Source organism: Micropterus salmoides, unplaced genomic scaffold, assembly GCF_014851395.1.
Source record: "Micropterus salmoides isolate LMB-PRFRI ecotype aquatic unplaced genomic scaffold, ASM1485139v1 Ms_hic_scaffold_12, whole genome shotgun sequence".
In the NCBI taxonomy this organism is placed as follows: Eukaryota; Metazoa; Chordata; class Actinopteri; order Centrarchiformes; family Centrarchidae; genus Micropterus; species Micropterus salmoides.
Genome location: NW_024040263.1, coordinates 13879768 through 13896543, shown reverse-complemented (window position 1 = coordinate 13896543; position 16776 = coordinate 13879768). Strand labels below are relative to the sequence as shown.

Below are 16776 nucleotides of genomic sequence, written 5' to 3'. Positions count from 1 at the left end.
TGGGAGACAGTAAAATGGGAAGACAAGAGCGGAGGAGAACAATAAAGGGAGAATGATGGAGGGAGAACGATCAGGAAGTCGAACGACCTGCTGTCCTTACACAGGCTCCGTTAATGCACGTAAAGATCATGCATTAATGTGTGCATTTATGCATACAACACACAAGTCACAGTGACTTTTTCCTCCTGTTAGTGTTATCAGGACCCTGCTGTGCTGGGTTTAGGCCAGAGTGCCACCCTATGGCTGCTGCAGGAAGCGTAGACTCTCTCTCTAGTCAGCAAGGACATTTAAAGTCCTTTTGAATTTTTAAACCTGTGAACGTGGGTCAAGTCCTGATCCATAATTAACTTCCGTGTGCCTTTTTAGTATGTTTTTGGAAGCGATCAGGGTCCGTGTGACATAAAATGCAGAAATGTGCTCTGTATGGATCAGAGATAGACAGAGGAAGACAGAGACAACTGAGGAGGGAGAGAGAGAGAGATGTGTGTTGTAAGAGATTCAGAAGGATGCGAGGAGAGAGAGAGAGTGAGAAACAGGAGGGTGAGTGTATTAAAAAGAGTGAAAGAGACAGGCGAGAGCGAGCAGGGAGAGTGAATCTGAGCGCACAGCAGCTGATTGGTACAGGTATATCAGTGTGTGAGCATTGATTGGCCTCTCTTTAGATAGTAGTGGTGACACCTGTACGTGTGTGTTTATTGATCGGTACTACGACCCGCGGTGGTGTATACGTGTGTATGCGTGTGTGTGTGTATCGAGCGGATTCTGTCCTCATGGTGGTATCAGTGTGTGTGTGTGTATCGATCTTTTCCTCAGGGACAGGTGTGTGTGTGTCTCTCAGTGTGCCTGTGAAATAAAACTGTCTGTGACCTTTTTGTTCAACCACAGAAATTAAGCCATTTTAACTCCCCTCCTTAAACTCCATTTGGTTTCCTTCTTTCTCACTTGACTGCCCTTTTTTCTCTCTTTTCATTTAGTATGTGTTGTACCTTTCTTTGCTGTATTCACACTTGGCTTTGTTAGCCCAAGGTTAGGACGGTTTGCCCCTTTAAAATCCTCTTCTTTTCAGAAAAGAAAATACATTTACATTTCTTTAGAAAGAAAAAATAAGAATGACTTTTCTTCAAAGTTGCCCTCTTGAGTTTGTCCATGTCAAATTAAAACTCATAATGCACTATGAGCGTCAAATTACTAAAATGTTTAGTCTGTATAATCAAATGGTTCAATTCATTGTCTTCCCTTTTTGTTGGTTGAACTAAATAATTGTTCATAGACATGACCATTGCAAATATCCTAAAATGCATACTGGATGGTCAGAGAGACGTGTAGTATTAGAATTTTTTATATATTGGTTCATATTTGTATTTGATCCAATAGTGTCTTTTAAAGAAGCAACAACACAAAACATATCCCTCTGTCCGAGTATGGTGTCTATAGAGCACTGTTGACATTTGTAGATTTTAATTTGCAAATTGGAAGTGAAAAAAATTGTTTTTTAGGATCTTGACGTTGTGTTTTGTATGTGGAGATGAGTTGGTCTGTTTCTGCAATGACATGGGAATACAGAGCAATTGAATTAGATTTTGCTCCTAGACAAATATTTATTGTATTGTGAGATAAAGTTTAATATAAGGAACTCCTTATCGCTCAACAGGAAACGATTTGTGTATTCACAGACATGATATTAGTTATGTATTACATTTATTGTTATCATTTATTTAGTCATTTATTTATCCTTACAGAAGGTTGTACAACGAAAGGTTGTACAATGAAATTAAACGTTGTAGTCCCTTCATGCTACATGCGGAACATATCAGATCATTCAATGCATATTAGAATAGAGTAAAATATAAATAAAATAAAACTACATATACAGTTATGTATGTATTTATTTATTATATATATATATATATATATATATATATACACACACACTTAAACACCCAATAAATAATTCTGCAGTGCATTTTTCCAAATTTGCATCTGAGAGAATATAAACAATAGTAACAATATAGTAATGATAATACAGTTTTCATCCTCACATAAAAAGTCAGACATCTGAAAAACGGTCTCTGTCCACTTTGACTGTGTTTAAGCACCAAGCATCACCAGTGTAAACACAGTCCGCCTTCCCTCATCTTGTCGGAGTATTGCGCTCTGTCAGCTCGGAACATGGTCTGCCTGCCGAGTGCTTGATCCGGGGTGTTGATAGAGCAGGTGTCTGTAAAGATGTGGGCACAACAGCCTCTGATTTCCAGTTGTTTGGCCAGCCTGAGTCCCATTTCGTCCAGACTGGGCATTAGCCAGGAGCAGCCTTAAGTCCAAGCTGGGCCAGCATGGCTCCTATCCCGGCTCTTCGCCGCACCCACCGTGGTGCCTGGTCTGGTGGATCTGGCTGGGTGGATGGTCCTCTGCTCTTTAATCCAAACTGCAGAGACGATCTCTGTGAATTTGTCTGGTACATTGTGTTCCAGGTTTATTGTTTGGCTTTAAAAGTGGAAAAACTGCCCGTGCATTAAGCCGGCCTCCCCAGTGACCCAGTCGGGTCACTAAGCACAAAGCATTGCTCTTCTCTGGATAGGTTTGACTACAGACTTATATTAAGATATATAAGAATTAGTGTTTGTTTACCGTTTTACTCTCTTAAATACAAGACAGACTACATCTTTTCCAACCGCACTTCAGCTGTTGAAATTGCCCACAGGTGATGTTGTTGTAGGACCTTTCCAGCATGCTGTCTTAGAGTGCCCTTCAGTGGTCAAACAGAGAACTGCACTCTAATCACATGAAGAAGAATTGATCAGATTTGCTCCTTGTGGAGTTTGTTTTGCCCACACGTGGTAGCTGTTATTGTACAGGACGCTAGTATGGTTTGTTTGTTGCTACAGTCTCACACTGGAAAGACCAACACAGTGTGCACACTGAAGTTATTGTTGGTTTTTGTGTTAATTCAAATAAGTTTCATCCCTCTGTCCCTCTTCAGAATAACACTATTAGAGTGGCAGTAGCTCTGGATTTCAAGTGATGTGCCATTTGTATCAGTCAATAAGGATTCATGTAGATGTAGATTCAAAAGTTCTTTTTAGGTGCTTGGTAATGACATGACAATTGTGCTGTGTTTAGCATAATGTTTTCTATTAGCATAAGTGGAATTATTTCACATGAATATTATACATTAGTAGACACATGCCTTTGGTGTGAGAGACTCTGGTTCAAATCCACTGTGACAAATCCACCAATGTGTCCCTGAGCAAGACACTTAACCCCTAGTTCCCTCCAGAGGTGTACGACCTCTGATAGATATAGATATGGCAATTGTAAGACGCTTTGGATAAAAGCGTCAGCTAAATGAATAAATGTAAATGTAATATAGTAGTATATACACAACAAAAGCCCATAAAAAAAATCTCAAAAAATAAGACCAGCTGAAAGAAGACCAAAATAGTCAAAATAGTATAACATTTGTGAAAAAAGTGATTTGACAGTATTATATATTGCATGTAACAGTATCAGGCAACATGTGAATAAGTAAAAATAAATTTGTAGTCGCACATGTACTGTACACATACACACTGGTGAAGGACAGAGAGATACACAAATTAGCAGATTAGATTGTTATAAAACTCAACATTTCATCAAGATTTATCTGTGGTTACTGATAAATCTATTTTGAGACCCACACTTAGTAAAGGTTTAATCACATCTCTACCCATTTTATTCTGACAAAACACAACATAATAGTTAAACCTCACAAATAATCCAAAATTCCGATAGCAATGAGCAATACTGCTCTTAACTCTTCTGTTCTTTCTGCTAAACTTGAAACCACAGGTTTAAGTTTTGACCTTTCTTCCACTTCTTCGTCTGTCCTTCCCTCTGTCTGGCTGACCTCTCTTTTTCTTTCTCTCCCATCCTCTTACAAGAATGTGCTCAATTCAAACAGTGCTCTGAAAAAATCCTTTAAGTCCGCATCTATTCAGTGAGCTGTTTTGCTGTCTCATCATTGTACAGTACAGACTCTCACCTCTGCCATGTCAAAAGGCTCTGAACTCTTTATTCCCCTTCAGACTGAGACACTGACGGCACAGGAGGCAGTGGAGGGTACATTTGTAAAATGGAAATAGCTTTTTTATGTTTTCAATCTAGTTATATTAACCAAATAGCCCATCAGGGCTAAGAAAGTAAAGTCCTGCAGGTTTGAGTCAATCAGGGTAGCACAGTTCATGAAAGAGAAGTGCAGCACAGAGTTATGGCAGTTAATGACAGTTAATTGGTATACACACACTCTTGTACACTGAATTTTTTGTACTCTCACAGCCTCATATCCAGCTCAAAAACACACTCAATTCAGTTTATTCTTTAATGTCCTACATCGGAAGTTTGGCTTGCAGCTTGGCATATAAATAGACTTGCAAAACAGAACAAAATAAAAACAAGCAAATTAGAGCTGAAACAATAAATTTTTAATTATCAGCAACTATTTTGATAATTGATTAATCATTTGAGTCACTTTTAAAGGAGTAATGCCAAACATTTGCTGCCACTATCTCTGCTTTATATCATTAACTGAACTGTTGATCGGACAAATCAAGCAATTTGAAGACATTACCCTAGGTTCTTTGAAATTGCGATGGGTATTTATCACAATTTCCTAACAATTAACCTGCAGATTATTTCCTTGATTGATTAATGAATCAATGATAAAAATAATTAGTAGTTTCAAATCTTTGCTTAGTAAAAAAACTGTAGCAATAATCAAAACAATAAGTAAGAGCATTTAAGAAGAAATAAAAAGAGGTAATACAGGTGTCTTCACATACACAAATGTACACGCAACACCAAAGGAATGTAAACACAAATACACACTCACATGCTGTCACACACGCACACACATGCACACACACACACACACACACACACACACACACACAGGTGCAGTGTTATCAGAGGTCTTGCAGGCTTTGCAGGTCCTTGTGCCTTTCCGCTTAGCTGGATGGTGTCGATTTTGTTGTGGGTGTGCATATGGAAGTGTGTGTTTGTGTGTGATTTGTTGGCTGAGATGTAAAATTAGGGTTTAACGTCCGGACCGGGGCATAAGAGTCCATATGTATATAGTATATCTAAATCCCTGTCTCTCATGTACATATGAGTTGTCCCTGTCTAATTGCTGAGAATAAAATGAATGATATATTTCCATAAACAAGGCCTCACACTGGCAACAACAGAATAAAGCCTTTAGACCCCAGGAGTGAGTGCTAAGAATAGAAATCGTATCGAAGTTGGACCTAGATTTGAATAGATTAGCTTGTATCCTCTGTTTCACCTTCCTTGGTGTGACCAGATTACCTCTAGTCGCTGCCCCCCCAAAAAAGGAGGGGGGGAGTCTTCCAGAGGTGGTAACCCACCGACTGCCATTCACCCCTGCATCGCATTATCATTACATTCCAGAAGCATTTTCTCTCTCTAAAGAGAAAATCAGGACTCCTACTGATTGTGTTCAGACTGATTGACTGACTGACGGGAGGAGATAGGAAGAGCCTCTGGGAATTACACTGCGAATGTGAGTCCTCACAGGGCGCGGGGTTACGGCTTCGGTCTGAGTCTTTGTGAACTGGCAGACACAAAGGGGTAGGAATCACATCTGGTTATTTGGAGACATCTTCCTCCTCCTCCTCCTCCATAGCCTCCCTAACTGCACACATGCACACGTCCACCTTAAACGGTCTCCTAAGGACGATTGATTTTCGTGTTCCTGTTCATGAGTGAACGTAAACACAATAATTAAATTCTTCACAATTGTGGAAATTGCACAGCTGAAACTCCCTTAATGAGAAGAAGTGGGTTAATGGTTCTGTAGTTTGTATTCTCCGTGAAAAGCTGTTCACCTTATAGCCATATCACAACTGTCTAATTAACCTTCCCAGTTATCCTAATATGTACACACTGGCATGTTGCACACAAGGGTCTGTTTGTTTTGGTATGAGTCCAGTAGTCTTGTGTTGTGAGGCTGTTTCCTATGATAAAGCATGCAGAGTTGGTCCCCTGTGGGTCCACTAACATATGCAAACCTCTCCCCATTGCTGTAATAACAAATGCAAAACAGTGCTGCTGGCCCCGGCCCCCACGCTCCCACCACCCGTTACTCTAGATCCCGCCCCCTCACAACCACACACACACACACGCACACACAAGCCTGTTTGCTTCTCGGATTGTGTTTGATAACTGTGTGTGTGTGTGTTCCTTCAGATTGTAGTCTGTAACAGTCTGAGCTTTGTGTTGGCCAAAGGATTATCACGGCTTTGCCACCAGCAGCTAAGAAGCAAGAGGAGAGCGGGGCTTAGAGAGACACAGTGTATGTGCTTGGGACAACTGTGGGAAAACACGCTTGCGTGTGTGTGTCTGTGTGACAGAGAGAGCGCGCTCGTGTGTGCATGCACGAGAGGCCACGGATGGCTGGTTGTCTGTGTCCACACAGCAAAGCCCTTAGGACCTTCTCAAACACCCTCCTATACACACACACACACACACACACACACACACACACACACACACACACACACACACACACACACACACATCCTGAAGCATCAGTCCTCTTTTTGTATGTCTCTGAACAGCTCCAGAAGCTCTTCGTGTCATATCAGCAGGAAGTGGAACAGACTCAGATCTCTCCTGCCGTCTCTGCAGAGGACCATTAGTTAAACACAGACACGTTTTTAATGTAGCCTCCCATGCTGTGAGTTTTCTGTCATGCAGTTTTATGAATGGAGAGGTTGGGGCCTTTTAGGAAAGCTGGAAAAGCACAGAAGTAATTGATAATTTTCATTGGATTAGATATGATTTTATTTTATCTTCAGTTTTATTGTCATGAAAAGCGTACACATAACACACTTCTCCAAATATTCACAAAACAGTAAAAAAACAAAACACAAATTGAATCGTACATGGACAAAAGACTAAAAAATATACAGTAATAGACCCTTTTGCACTCAAATTATTTCAAAATAACTTTACACACATAGTTCAACATTGTTATGAAACAAATTCTGCTCGTTTTGTGATGATTGGACAAACAGTTATTTATACTATGATTGTTGTTTTTTTGCTTTTTTACCGCCTAGTGATTATTTTAAAGGGTAACTTTCAGGGTATGTTTCATGTGTTTATGTGGACATATACTGAAAGATGATTGAACAAACAATTTCTGATTCATTGTCTGATTTGTGTTATCCCACGCCCAGTTTGTTGCATTTGTAGTGCACCCTAGTAGTCGTTCTGAATGAACCTTTCAGGGTATGTGTCTAGTAGGCCACACCCTAAGGGGGTAAGCCCTAAAATGCCCTGAAACTGAAATGGGCTGTCCCAGCTGGAGTTAGATTTGGATAAAGGTATAGTTTGGAATTAGACTAAAGCCTTGTTCAGACTACACAACTTGCCGTCTTGTCTTGTGACGGGAGTCTTGAAGTCGTTGAGAGCAATTCTTGAAGGGGACACAAACAATAGCCAAAATTGTACTTGTAGGCCTATAGGATAGGTGTACACAGAGAGAAGTCTTACTACTATTTTTCTGGCCAACAACACAAAGCAATAGTTGTTTAAATATGAGTTAAGTTCATAGGTTCACCACACGGTCATATAATCCTAAATAACTTGCGTCCTCTAGGCTACATAGTAATTTAGGTTTCTTACACACACACACACACACACACACATACATAGACCCGTCAGTGAATTTAACTGGTTGGTATCATAAACACTGCTGCACAAATCTGTCCAACACAACGCTGTCAATGTCGGAGACCCATCTTCAAAGCAGTTATTAGCAAGCATGTAAGGAGTCTAGCTAATAAGGATAGCTATGTTAACTTTGGAAAACAGCTGTCGAATAAATTGTATAACTGGTAGTCTACAGGTGCGTTCGAGATAACTGGCAGACTTTCGCTGACTTGATAGATAGAGGAATAAAAAACTGCGCCGCTCTGCTACCTCCGGTAGACTGCGTGAGTTTATAACAATGATCAGGCCTTGCTCCCACGAGGTCTAGTGACGTAACACCTCGCGGGAGGTAACGTTCTGTTGTACTGAGAAAAGAGGTGGATGCAAATTTCGGTAGGTAGCCTACAATATCTGTTTTGCCGAATTATGCAATTCACTTCTTAAGGTCCTTTTAGGACACTTTGCTGTTTGAACGCGGTTAATGCAACATGTTTTTGCTGAATGTCAAGAAATGGTACTTTTTACTGTAATACTGTGTAATAATATATTAACGATTCTTAACGTTCATAAAATATATACTGTCATATCATTTATCGCTATTGATGAACCCCACAAAGAATAGTATAGCGTTTAAAAGCAGAACTTTAATTCATTTTCATATAATTCTCAGCAGGCATGCAAAATTCAGCATAACACCCGTGACAGTCGACTGCCCCCCGCCCTCCCCCGCCACAGTTATGCTGTGTATGTATATATATATATATATATATACACTGCTCAAAAAAATAAAGGGAACACTTAAACAACACAATGTAACTCCAAGTCAATCACACTCCTGTGAAATCAAACTGTCCACTTAGGAAGCAACACTGATTGACAATCAATTTCACATGCTGTTGTGCAAATGGAATAGACAACAGGTGGAAATTATAGGCAATTAGCAAGACACCCCCAATAAAGGAGTGGTTCTGCAGGTGGTGACCACAGACCACATCTCAGTTCCCATGCTTCCTGGCTGATGTTTTGGTCACTTTTGAATGCTGGCGGTGCTTTCACTCTAGTGGTAGCATGAGACGGAGTCTACAACCCACACAAGTGGTTCAGGTAGTGCAGCTCATCCAGGATGGCACATCAATGCGAGCTGTGGCAAGAAGGTTTGCTGTCTCTGTCAGCGTAGTGTCCAGAGCATGGAGGCGCTACCAGGAGACAGGCCAGTACATCAGGAGACGTGGAGGAGGCCATAGGAGGGCAACAACCCAGCAGCAGGACCGCTACCTCCGCCTTTGTGCAAGGAGGAGCAGGAGGAGCACTGCCAGAGCCTGCAAAATGACCTCCAGCAGGCCACAAATGTTCATGTGTCTACTCAAACGGTCAGAAACAGACTCCATGAGGGTGGTATGAGGGCCCGACGTCCACAGGTGGGGGTTGTGCTTACAGCCCAACACCGTGCAGGACATTTGGCATTTGCCAGAGAACACCAAGATTGGCAAATTCGCCACTGGCGCCCTGTGCTCTTCACAGATGAAAGCAGGTTCACACTGAGCACATGTGACAGACTTGACAGAGTCTGGAGACGCTGTGGAGAACGTTCTGCTGCCTGCAACATCCTCCAGCATGACCGGTTTGGCAGTGGGTCAATAATGGTGTGGGGTGGCATTTCTTTGTGGGGCCGCACAGTCCTCTATGTGCTCGCCAGAGGTAGCCTGACTGCCATTAGTTACCGAGATGAGATCCTCAGACCCCTTGTGAAACCATATGCTGGTGCGGTTGGCCCTGGGTTCCTCCTAATGCAAGACAATGCTAGACCTCATGTGGCTGGAGTGTGTCAGCAGTTCCTGCAAGAGGAAGGCATTGATGCTATGGACTGGCCCGCCCATTTCCCAGACCTAAATCCAATTGAGCACATCTGGGACATCATGTCTCGCTCCATCCACCAACGCCACGTTGCACCACAGACTGTCCAGGAGTTGGCGGATGCTTTAGTCCAGGTCTGGGAGAAGATCCCTCAGGAGACCATCCGCCACCTCATTACGAGCATGCCCAGGCGTTGTAGGGAGGTCATACAGGAATATGGAGGTTCGGGACAGCTACAAATACCTTGGGGTGCTGCAGGCTAACGGAAACCATGAAGAGGCAGCAAGGAAGTCCTCCACAGCCAAATACCTACAGAGAGAGTAAGGCAGGTCCTGAAAAGTCAGCTGAATGGGAAGAACAAGATCCGAGCCATCAACACATATGATGTACCAGTCATCGGATACCCCGCTGGTATAATAAACTGGCCAAAGGAGGAGATAGAGGCCACTGACATCAAGACAAGAAAGCTCCTCACCTCACTTCCACCCAAAATCCAGCACCCTGAGACTGTACACCAAGCGTAGCAAGGGAGGCCGAGGGCTAGTGAGTCAAGACCACTGTCCAGGATGAAACGACAAAGATCCAGGAGTACATCAGGAAAATGGCCCCCAAAGATGAAGGGCTTAGTGAATACCTCAGTCAGCAGAAACTCGAAGGTGAGGACAAGGAAGACGAAGAACCTTCATGGAGAGACAAGCTAATGCACCGCATGTACCACAGACAAATAGAAGAAGTGGCTGATATCAAGAAATCCTACCAGTGGCTGGAAAAGTCTGGGCTAAAGGACAGCACAGAAGCACTAATCATGGCTGCACAAGAACAGGCGCTCAGTACAAGATCAATAGAGGCTGGGGTCTACCACACCAGGAAGAACCCCAGGTGCAGACTGTGCAAGGATGCCCCTGCGACAGTACAGCACTTAACAGCAGGGTGTAAGATGGAGGCAGGAAGTGCGTACATGGAACGCCATAACCAGGTAGCTGGCATAGTGTACAGGAACATCTGCCATGAGTATGGGCTGGAAGTCCCAAGGTCAAAATGGACTCCTAAGGTAGTTGAGAATGACCGAGCTAAGATCCTGTGGGACTTCAAGATCCAGACTGACAAACTGGTGATAGCTAACCAACCAGACATCGTGTTGATCGACAAACAGCAGAAGAAGGCTGCAGTGATAGATGTGGCAATCCCAAGCAACAGCAACATCAAGAAGAAGGAACACGAGAAACTTGAGAAATACCAAGGGCTGAAAGAGGAGCTAGAAAAGATGTGGAAAGTAAGAGCAACAATGGTGCCAGTGGTAATCTGAGCACTGGGGGCTGTGACCCCCAAACTGGAGAGTGGCTCCAGCAGATTCCAGGTAAAACATCAGAGGTGTCTGTCCAGAAGCGTGCAGTCCTAGGAACAGCTAAGATACTGCGCAGAACCCTCAAACTCCCAGGCCTCTGGTAGAGGACCCGAGCTTGAGGATGACCCATACTACCCCGCAAGGGGTGAGAGGGGGATTTTCTATACATATATATTTTTTATTTTTGAGTATTTAACTGCAGCAGGCCAACTGATCTGCCACTTAACATCATAATGTGCAAAACACAACACAACAGTAGATCTACGGTATTAGCTTAATATCGGTTCACACACAAGATTATTGCTGTAGTAAGAGATGCACAGATTAGTTTTCCTGGCCGATTCCAGTTACTGATTTTTTTTTTTTGACCTGACCTGCTGATTCCATTTTAATTCTACGTAATTCTCAAATTTATTCTTGTGTTTAATCACAAACTACAGTAATCTGCTCACCTTTCTTTTCCCGTGAGACACACAAGCACACAACTACACCTGTATGTATCTGCTCTGACTTTATTTGTCAGCACTTTTATTTAAAACAACTCGCGTTTGGTATCTTTTCACCCGCGATTCCGTTTTCTGTGTCTTTCTCTGCAGATGTGGTAAACGTTGCGTCTTCTTCACTCTCGTGAATAAGACATGTTTTAGCCTGTGTGTGTGTGCTGTGACATGAGGTTACTGTCTGTGCACACACAAAATACAGCGCAGTGCAGCGTGTTTGTAACGTTCAATGTGACCGGCAGAAAATTGGATATTTGACACTGCTCGGCCCCAGTCACTGGTTGGAGCCAAGTTAGCGAAAATAAACAACCTATTTCAGTCCCCAGCTGATCTGCGCATCTCTAGCTGTAGAAGATGAGTTACACTTCAGTAAGCTGTTAAATAAGCTACCAAATAAGCTAGGTAATGTTATAATAACATAGAGGGCTCACAGAAAAATAATCGGTTATCATCTTTTTGTCATGATTTATTTATTAATAACTCAGCATCATCTGTATTAAAGACAACAGAATCAGTTCATCCAATGTTAAAAGTCCATAAAACAGCCTTGTCAGCCTACTTAACATTACTAGAATTCCACAACTACTGACTGATTTGAACTGGTTTTCTGCCACCGGACTCCTGTGAGAGAAAAAGCAGGCAGTGTACCAAACCACTGTGAGGCAAGAGAGGGGGGACTCAGGAATGTTTCTAAACTTAAAAAGCACTTTAATTACCCTGTTTGCGTTTGTATTGTTTTACTATTTACACAATTGTTTTAAGTATACAGGTGCTGGTCATATAATTAGAATATCATCAAAAAGTTAATTTATTTCAGTAATTCCATTCAAAAAGTGAAACTTGTATAATGTATACATTCATTCCACACAGACTGATATATTTCAAGTGTTCATTCCTTTTGATTTTGATGATTATAACTGACAACTGATGAAAACCCCAAAATCAGTATCTCAGAAAATTAGAATATTGTGAAAAGGTTCAATATTGAAGACGCCACACTTATATTGCTTAACTCAAAACACCTGCAAAGGCCTTTAAATGGTCTCTCAGTCTAGTTCTGTAGGCTACACAATCATGGGGAAGACTGCTGACTTGACAGCTGTCCAAAAGACGACCATTGACACCTTGCACAAGGAGGGCAAGACACAAAAGGTCATTGCTAAAGAGGCTGGCTGTTCACAGAGCTCTGTGTCCAAGCACATTAATCCAAAGTTATGTTCTCCAATGAAAGTAAGTTTTGCATTTCCTTTGGAAATCAAGGTCCCAGAGTCTGGAGGAAGAGAGGAGAATTCACGTTGCTTGAAGTCCAGTGTAAAGTTTCCACAGTCAGTGATGGTTTGGGGTGCCATGTCATCTGCTGGAGTTGGTCCACTGTGTTTTCTGAGGTCCAAGGTCAACACAGCCGTCTACCAGGAAGTTTTAGAGCACTTCATGCTTACTGCTGCTGACCAAGATGCAAAATTTCATTTTCCAACAGGACTTGGCACCTGCACACAGTGCCAAAGCTACCAGTACCTGGTTTAAGGACCATGGTATCCCTGTTCTTAATTGGCCAGCAAACTCGCCTGACCTTAACCCTATAGAAAATCTATGGGGTATTGTGAAGAGGAAGATGCGATACGCCAGACCCAACAATGCAAAAGAGCTGAAGGCCACTATCAGAGCAACCTGGGCTCTCATAACACCTGAGCAGTGCCACAGACTGATCAACTCCATGCCACGCCGCATTGCTGCAGTAATTCAGGCAAAAGGAGCCCCAACTAAGTATTGAGTGCTGTACATGCTCATACTTTTCATGTTCATACTTTTCAGTTGGCCAACATTTCTAAAAATCCTTTTTTTGTATTGGTCTTATGTAATATTCTAATTTTCAGAGATACTGAATTTGGGATTTTCATTAGTTGTCAGTTTTAATCATCACAATTAAATGAAATAAACATTTGAAATATATCAGTCTGTGTGTAATGAATGAATATAATAGTTAATAGTTATAATAAAAGTTTCACTTTTTGAATGGAATTACTGAAATTAATCAACTTTTTGATGATATTCTAATTATATGACCAGCATCTGTATATCATTATATTATTTGATTGTTTTTAAGGGGGGGGACACCCCTCATATAGGGGGGGACATGACCCCCCTGTCTCCCCCGTGATTTCCGCCTATGGCTACATTCTTGATAATGTCAGGTTTGGTATGTCCGACTCGCCAGCAAGTCACAACACGGGAAGATTTGATTCACATGCCTCTTTCCGCATAGCACTACAAATTTCAAACACAAGACAAACATCCCCCTCAGTGCGCTCTTGTTGAGGTCAGAAAACTCTGCCGACAATAACTTAGCAGTGATTGATTACTCTGATAAATATTTATTTATCACCAACATCAGAAACATCACATGCCACGGAAGGATAACTTAACTGCACCTCAAAGCGGCAGAATTCATGAATGAATTGATGAATTCCCACCAGGAAAGACTGACTGAAGTGGCTTCCTTTATCCCCATATTTGAACAATTATCACATCTTATTCCGCCTGTCGTCCCTCTCTATGACAGACCTTTTACATCCACCTTTCAGTGTGGACATATGAAACGGCACACTAAACAACACTTTTACCTTCAGAAGTGGATGGACAACACGCTGTAGGGACTAGTTCATTTCAGGCATAATCTCACCTTAAAATGTTATTGAGCCATGGAGCATTAGAGAGAATGGCACCAAAGATAACAAGAAGGTTTTACTGATATGCAAACCGAGGGGTTGCTATCCAGAAATATTATAGGTAGTAAGTGTATAATAGTTAAAGTGGCAGCACACCAGACAATAATCATTGCCTCAGAGTATGTTAAATATTTAAATCAGCTGAGTTTTCTCCATAAGATTTCACACTGTGAAACATCCAATGTGAATCACCTAGAAGCCAAACCGATCGGCAGATCGTTCAGATAATGATCCAACTATTACGTTTCAAAGCTCCTCCTTTATGATCTCAACAAATGTTTAAGTCAAGTGTGTAAACATACAGCAAAGTAACACATGACTTTGCAATGCCAGAACTTTTTAAAAGTTTAATCAGAAACTGATTTCAATGGATATTTAAAGAGAAAAGGTTGCTATGTTTATTCAGTTTGAAAGTCAGAACAATTAAGGTGTAGGAGCAGTTCATGTTGATGTGTGACAAATACTACCGTCACAATTCTGAGAGAACCAGAATCAGTGAATTGGATTTGTAAGGCTAGCTTTCTATCCTGATCACAATATGGTACCACTGGCTTTTTACAAAGAAAAGACCCTTGACTACAATTACTTTGGTGCAGAGCGGCTTAAAAAAAACATTATTTTCAAAGCTGTCTAAAAATACGGCTGTGTCATACCGACTTTCACTGCATTGCCAGACTCTCTAGGACTCCTCTCCAAACCCCTGAGAAAGAAAGAGAAATACACCAAACTGATATAATCCCTCAGGCCCTCACCCTGTTAGCAATTTAGATGCCCCTGATAGAAAGCGCCGGATGAAAACAGAGAACGGGAATGAGAGAGGGATGAGGGTTCATCCAGTTAATTAATATTGTATGAGGCAAACTCTTCACACGCATACAGGCGCACATTCACGCCAGGTTTTCAGACAACTATCACAGGTTGATGGGAGAATAGGAGGGGATTTCATTTCTTCTTCTCCCCCCCCCCCCCCCTCTGGTGCTTTCATTCATTCTGTCTCTGTGCTGGATCAGAGTACTTGGAGATAACACAAGCCCAAGGTCAGAGAGGGAGAGACAGAGGAAGACCTACAGCCAATTTACATGAAAGATGAATGGGTAGAGGGGCAGGAAGGGTGGAAGTCTGGGGGCTTGAGACGGGGCCTATGATCTCCTTAGGGGGTGTGTGTGTGTGTGTGTGTGTGTGTGTGTGTGTGTGCGCACGCACACACGCACGCACGCACGCTCACAAGAGGTCTGTGATCTCCTGGCCTTTGTGATGGAGATGGGCCCGGCCGGCCTGACCCGATAATGACGCGACGCTCTAATAGCATTCATCCTTTCTGCCGCAAAACTACTCAAGCAGAAAAGAGGGGGGGGGGGATGTGTTCCAAGGAGAGAGGGAAGCAGGAGGAAGGGAGGGGAGGTTAGCTAAGCTAAGTTTAAGAAATGACGTGGGGCACAAATCATTTGTTATCTCGGAATCAGGGTGGAAGGGAGGCAGCAACTTTAGATGAGTGTGAAGGTGTGTGAAACTGCGTGTGTGTTTGTTTTAGAGAATGACATTAGGGGTGTGTGTGTGTGTGTGTGTGTGTGTGTAACATTAGCAGTAAATGCACCGTGCCTGTGTCTCCCCTCTCTCTCTCTCTCTTTATCAGTGTATATTTGCTATGGGCACTGGAGCATGGAAGTCTTTTTAGCACACTGGCCCATAGGGGACAAGACCCTGTGTCCAACACACACACACACACACACAGAGAGAGAGGGACGGTTACTTATCATACAGGGTCATTACAGACCTCTAACTATAGGCCCAGTAATCACTGGTTTATATCAGCACCCATATTCACTGCACAATACACAGCAGCTCGTACCAATAGAGAGCGTGGGAATGATGGCAGAGAAGAGGGAGAATGGGAGACAAACGGAAAGTTAAACCACCCCATTTTTTTATAGAGAGAAAATTATTATTATTTAAGAAAACATTGTAGTAACAAGCTCCTTTCATTTTCTCTGGACTCTTCTCTTCTCTTAGACCAAGACAGGTACACCTATGAAGCAGCGTGGAGAAAACCCGGGTCGAACCACTGTCTACTGCTACAACTGCGCCAGGAAAGGACACTTTGGCCATGTGAGTTGTTCACTCTGTCTTTTATTTTATTTATTATTATTTTTTATTTTTTTTGCCATTTAGCTTGCTTTTTCTGGTCTCTAGTCCAAAATAAAGCCCAAAATGATGGCTTAAAACATTTTCAGGCACTATTCAAAGTATTAAATAGGGTGAAAAGTTTATTGACTCTTGCGCTACAAATCAGAAGTAGTTTAAATCTTAACACACATCAGATTTCTAGTTTCTGCATCCAAGAGAGATTTTTCGAGCAAACAATGTGTACTCTCTTGTAGTTTCAGTTTCTGTCTACTTGTGTTTTAATATGATGCCACACATCACAGATCTTTTTTTGCTTTGAGTGTGATTTTCGTGTGCGTGAACATGCTGTCATGAATTTGGTTTTCCTCAGGAATGTACACGGCACAGGATGTTTAATGGGACGTATCCCAGCACCCCCTTCATCAACCACTATGACACTGTGGAGGACATCAACCGCAGACATCACAGGATAAAGCTGAAGTTTAAAGGTAAGTCCGAGTGTGGTTAACTCTCT

General features: G+C 42.1%; 1 protein-coding gene across 2 annotated transcripts in view; it reads left to right on the top strand.

Moving 5' to 3' along the window:
* The window catches only part of zcchc7 (zinc finger, CCHC domain containing 7), a 53668-nt gene that overhangs the window by 35836 nt on the left and 1056 nt on the right, over window positions 1-16776 (top strand). For both annotated transcript variants that reach the window (XM_038713498.1, XM_038713499.1), the window contains exons 8-9: window positions 16149-16244; window positions 16633-16750. In XM_038713498.1, the coding sequence (XP_038569426.1) occupies window positions 16149-16244; window positions 16633-16750 (214 nt within the window). The remainder of the gene's footprint in view (window positions 1-16148; window positions 16245-16632; window positions 16751-16776) is intronic.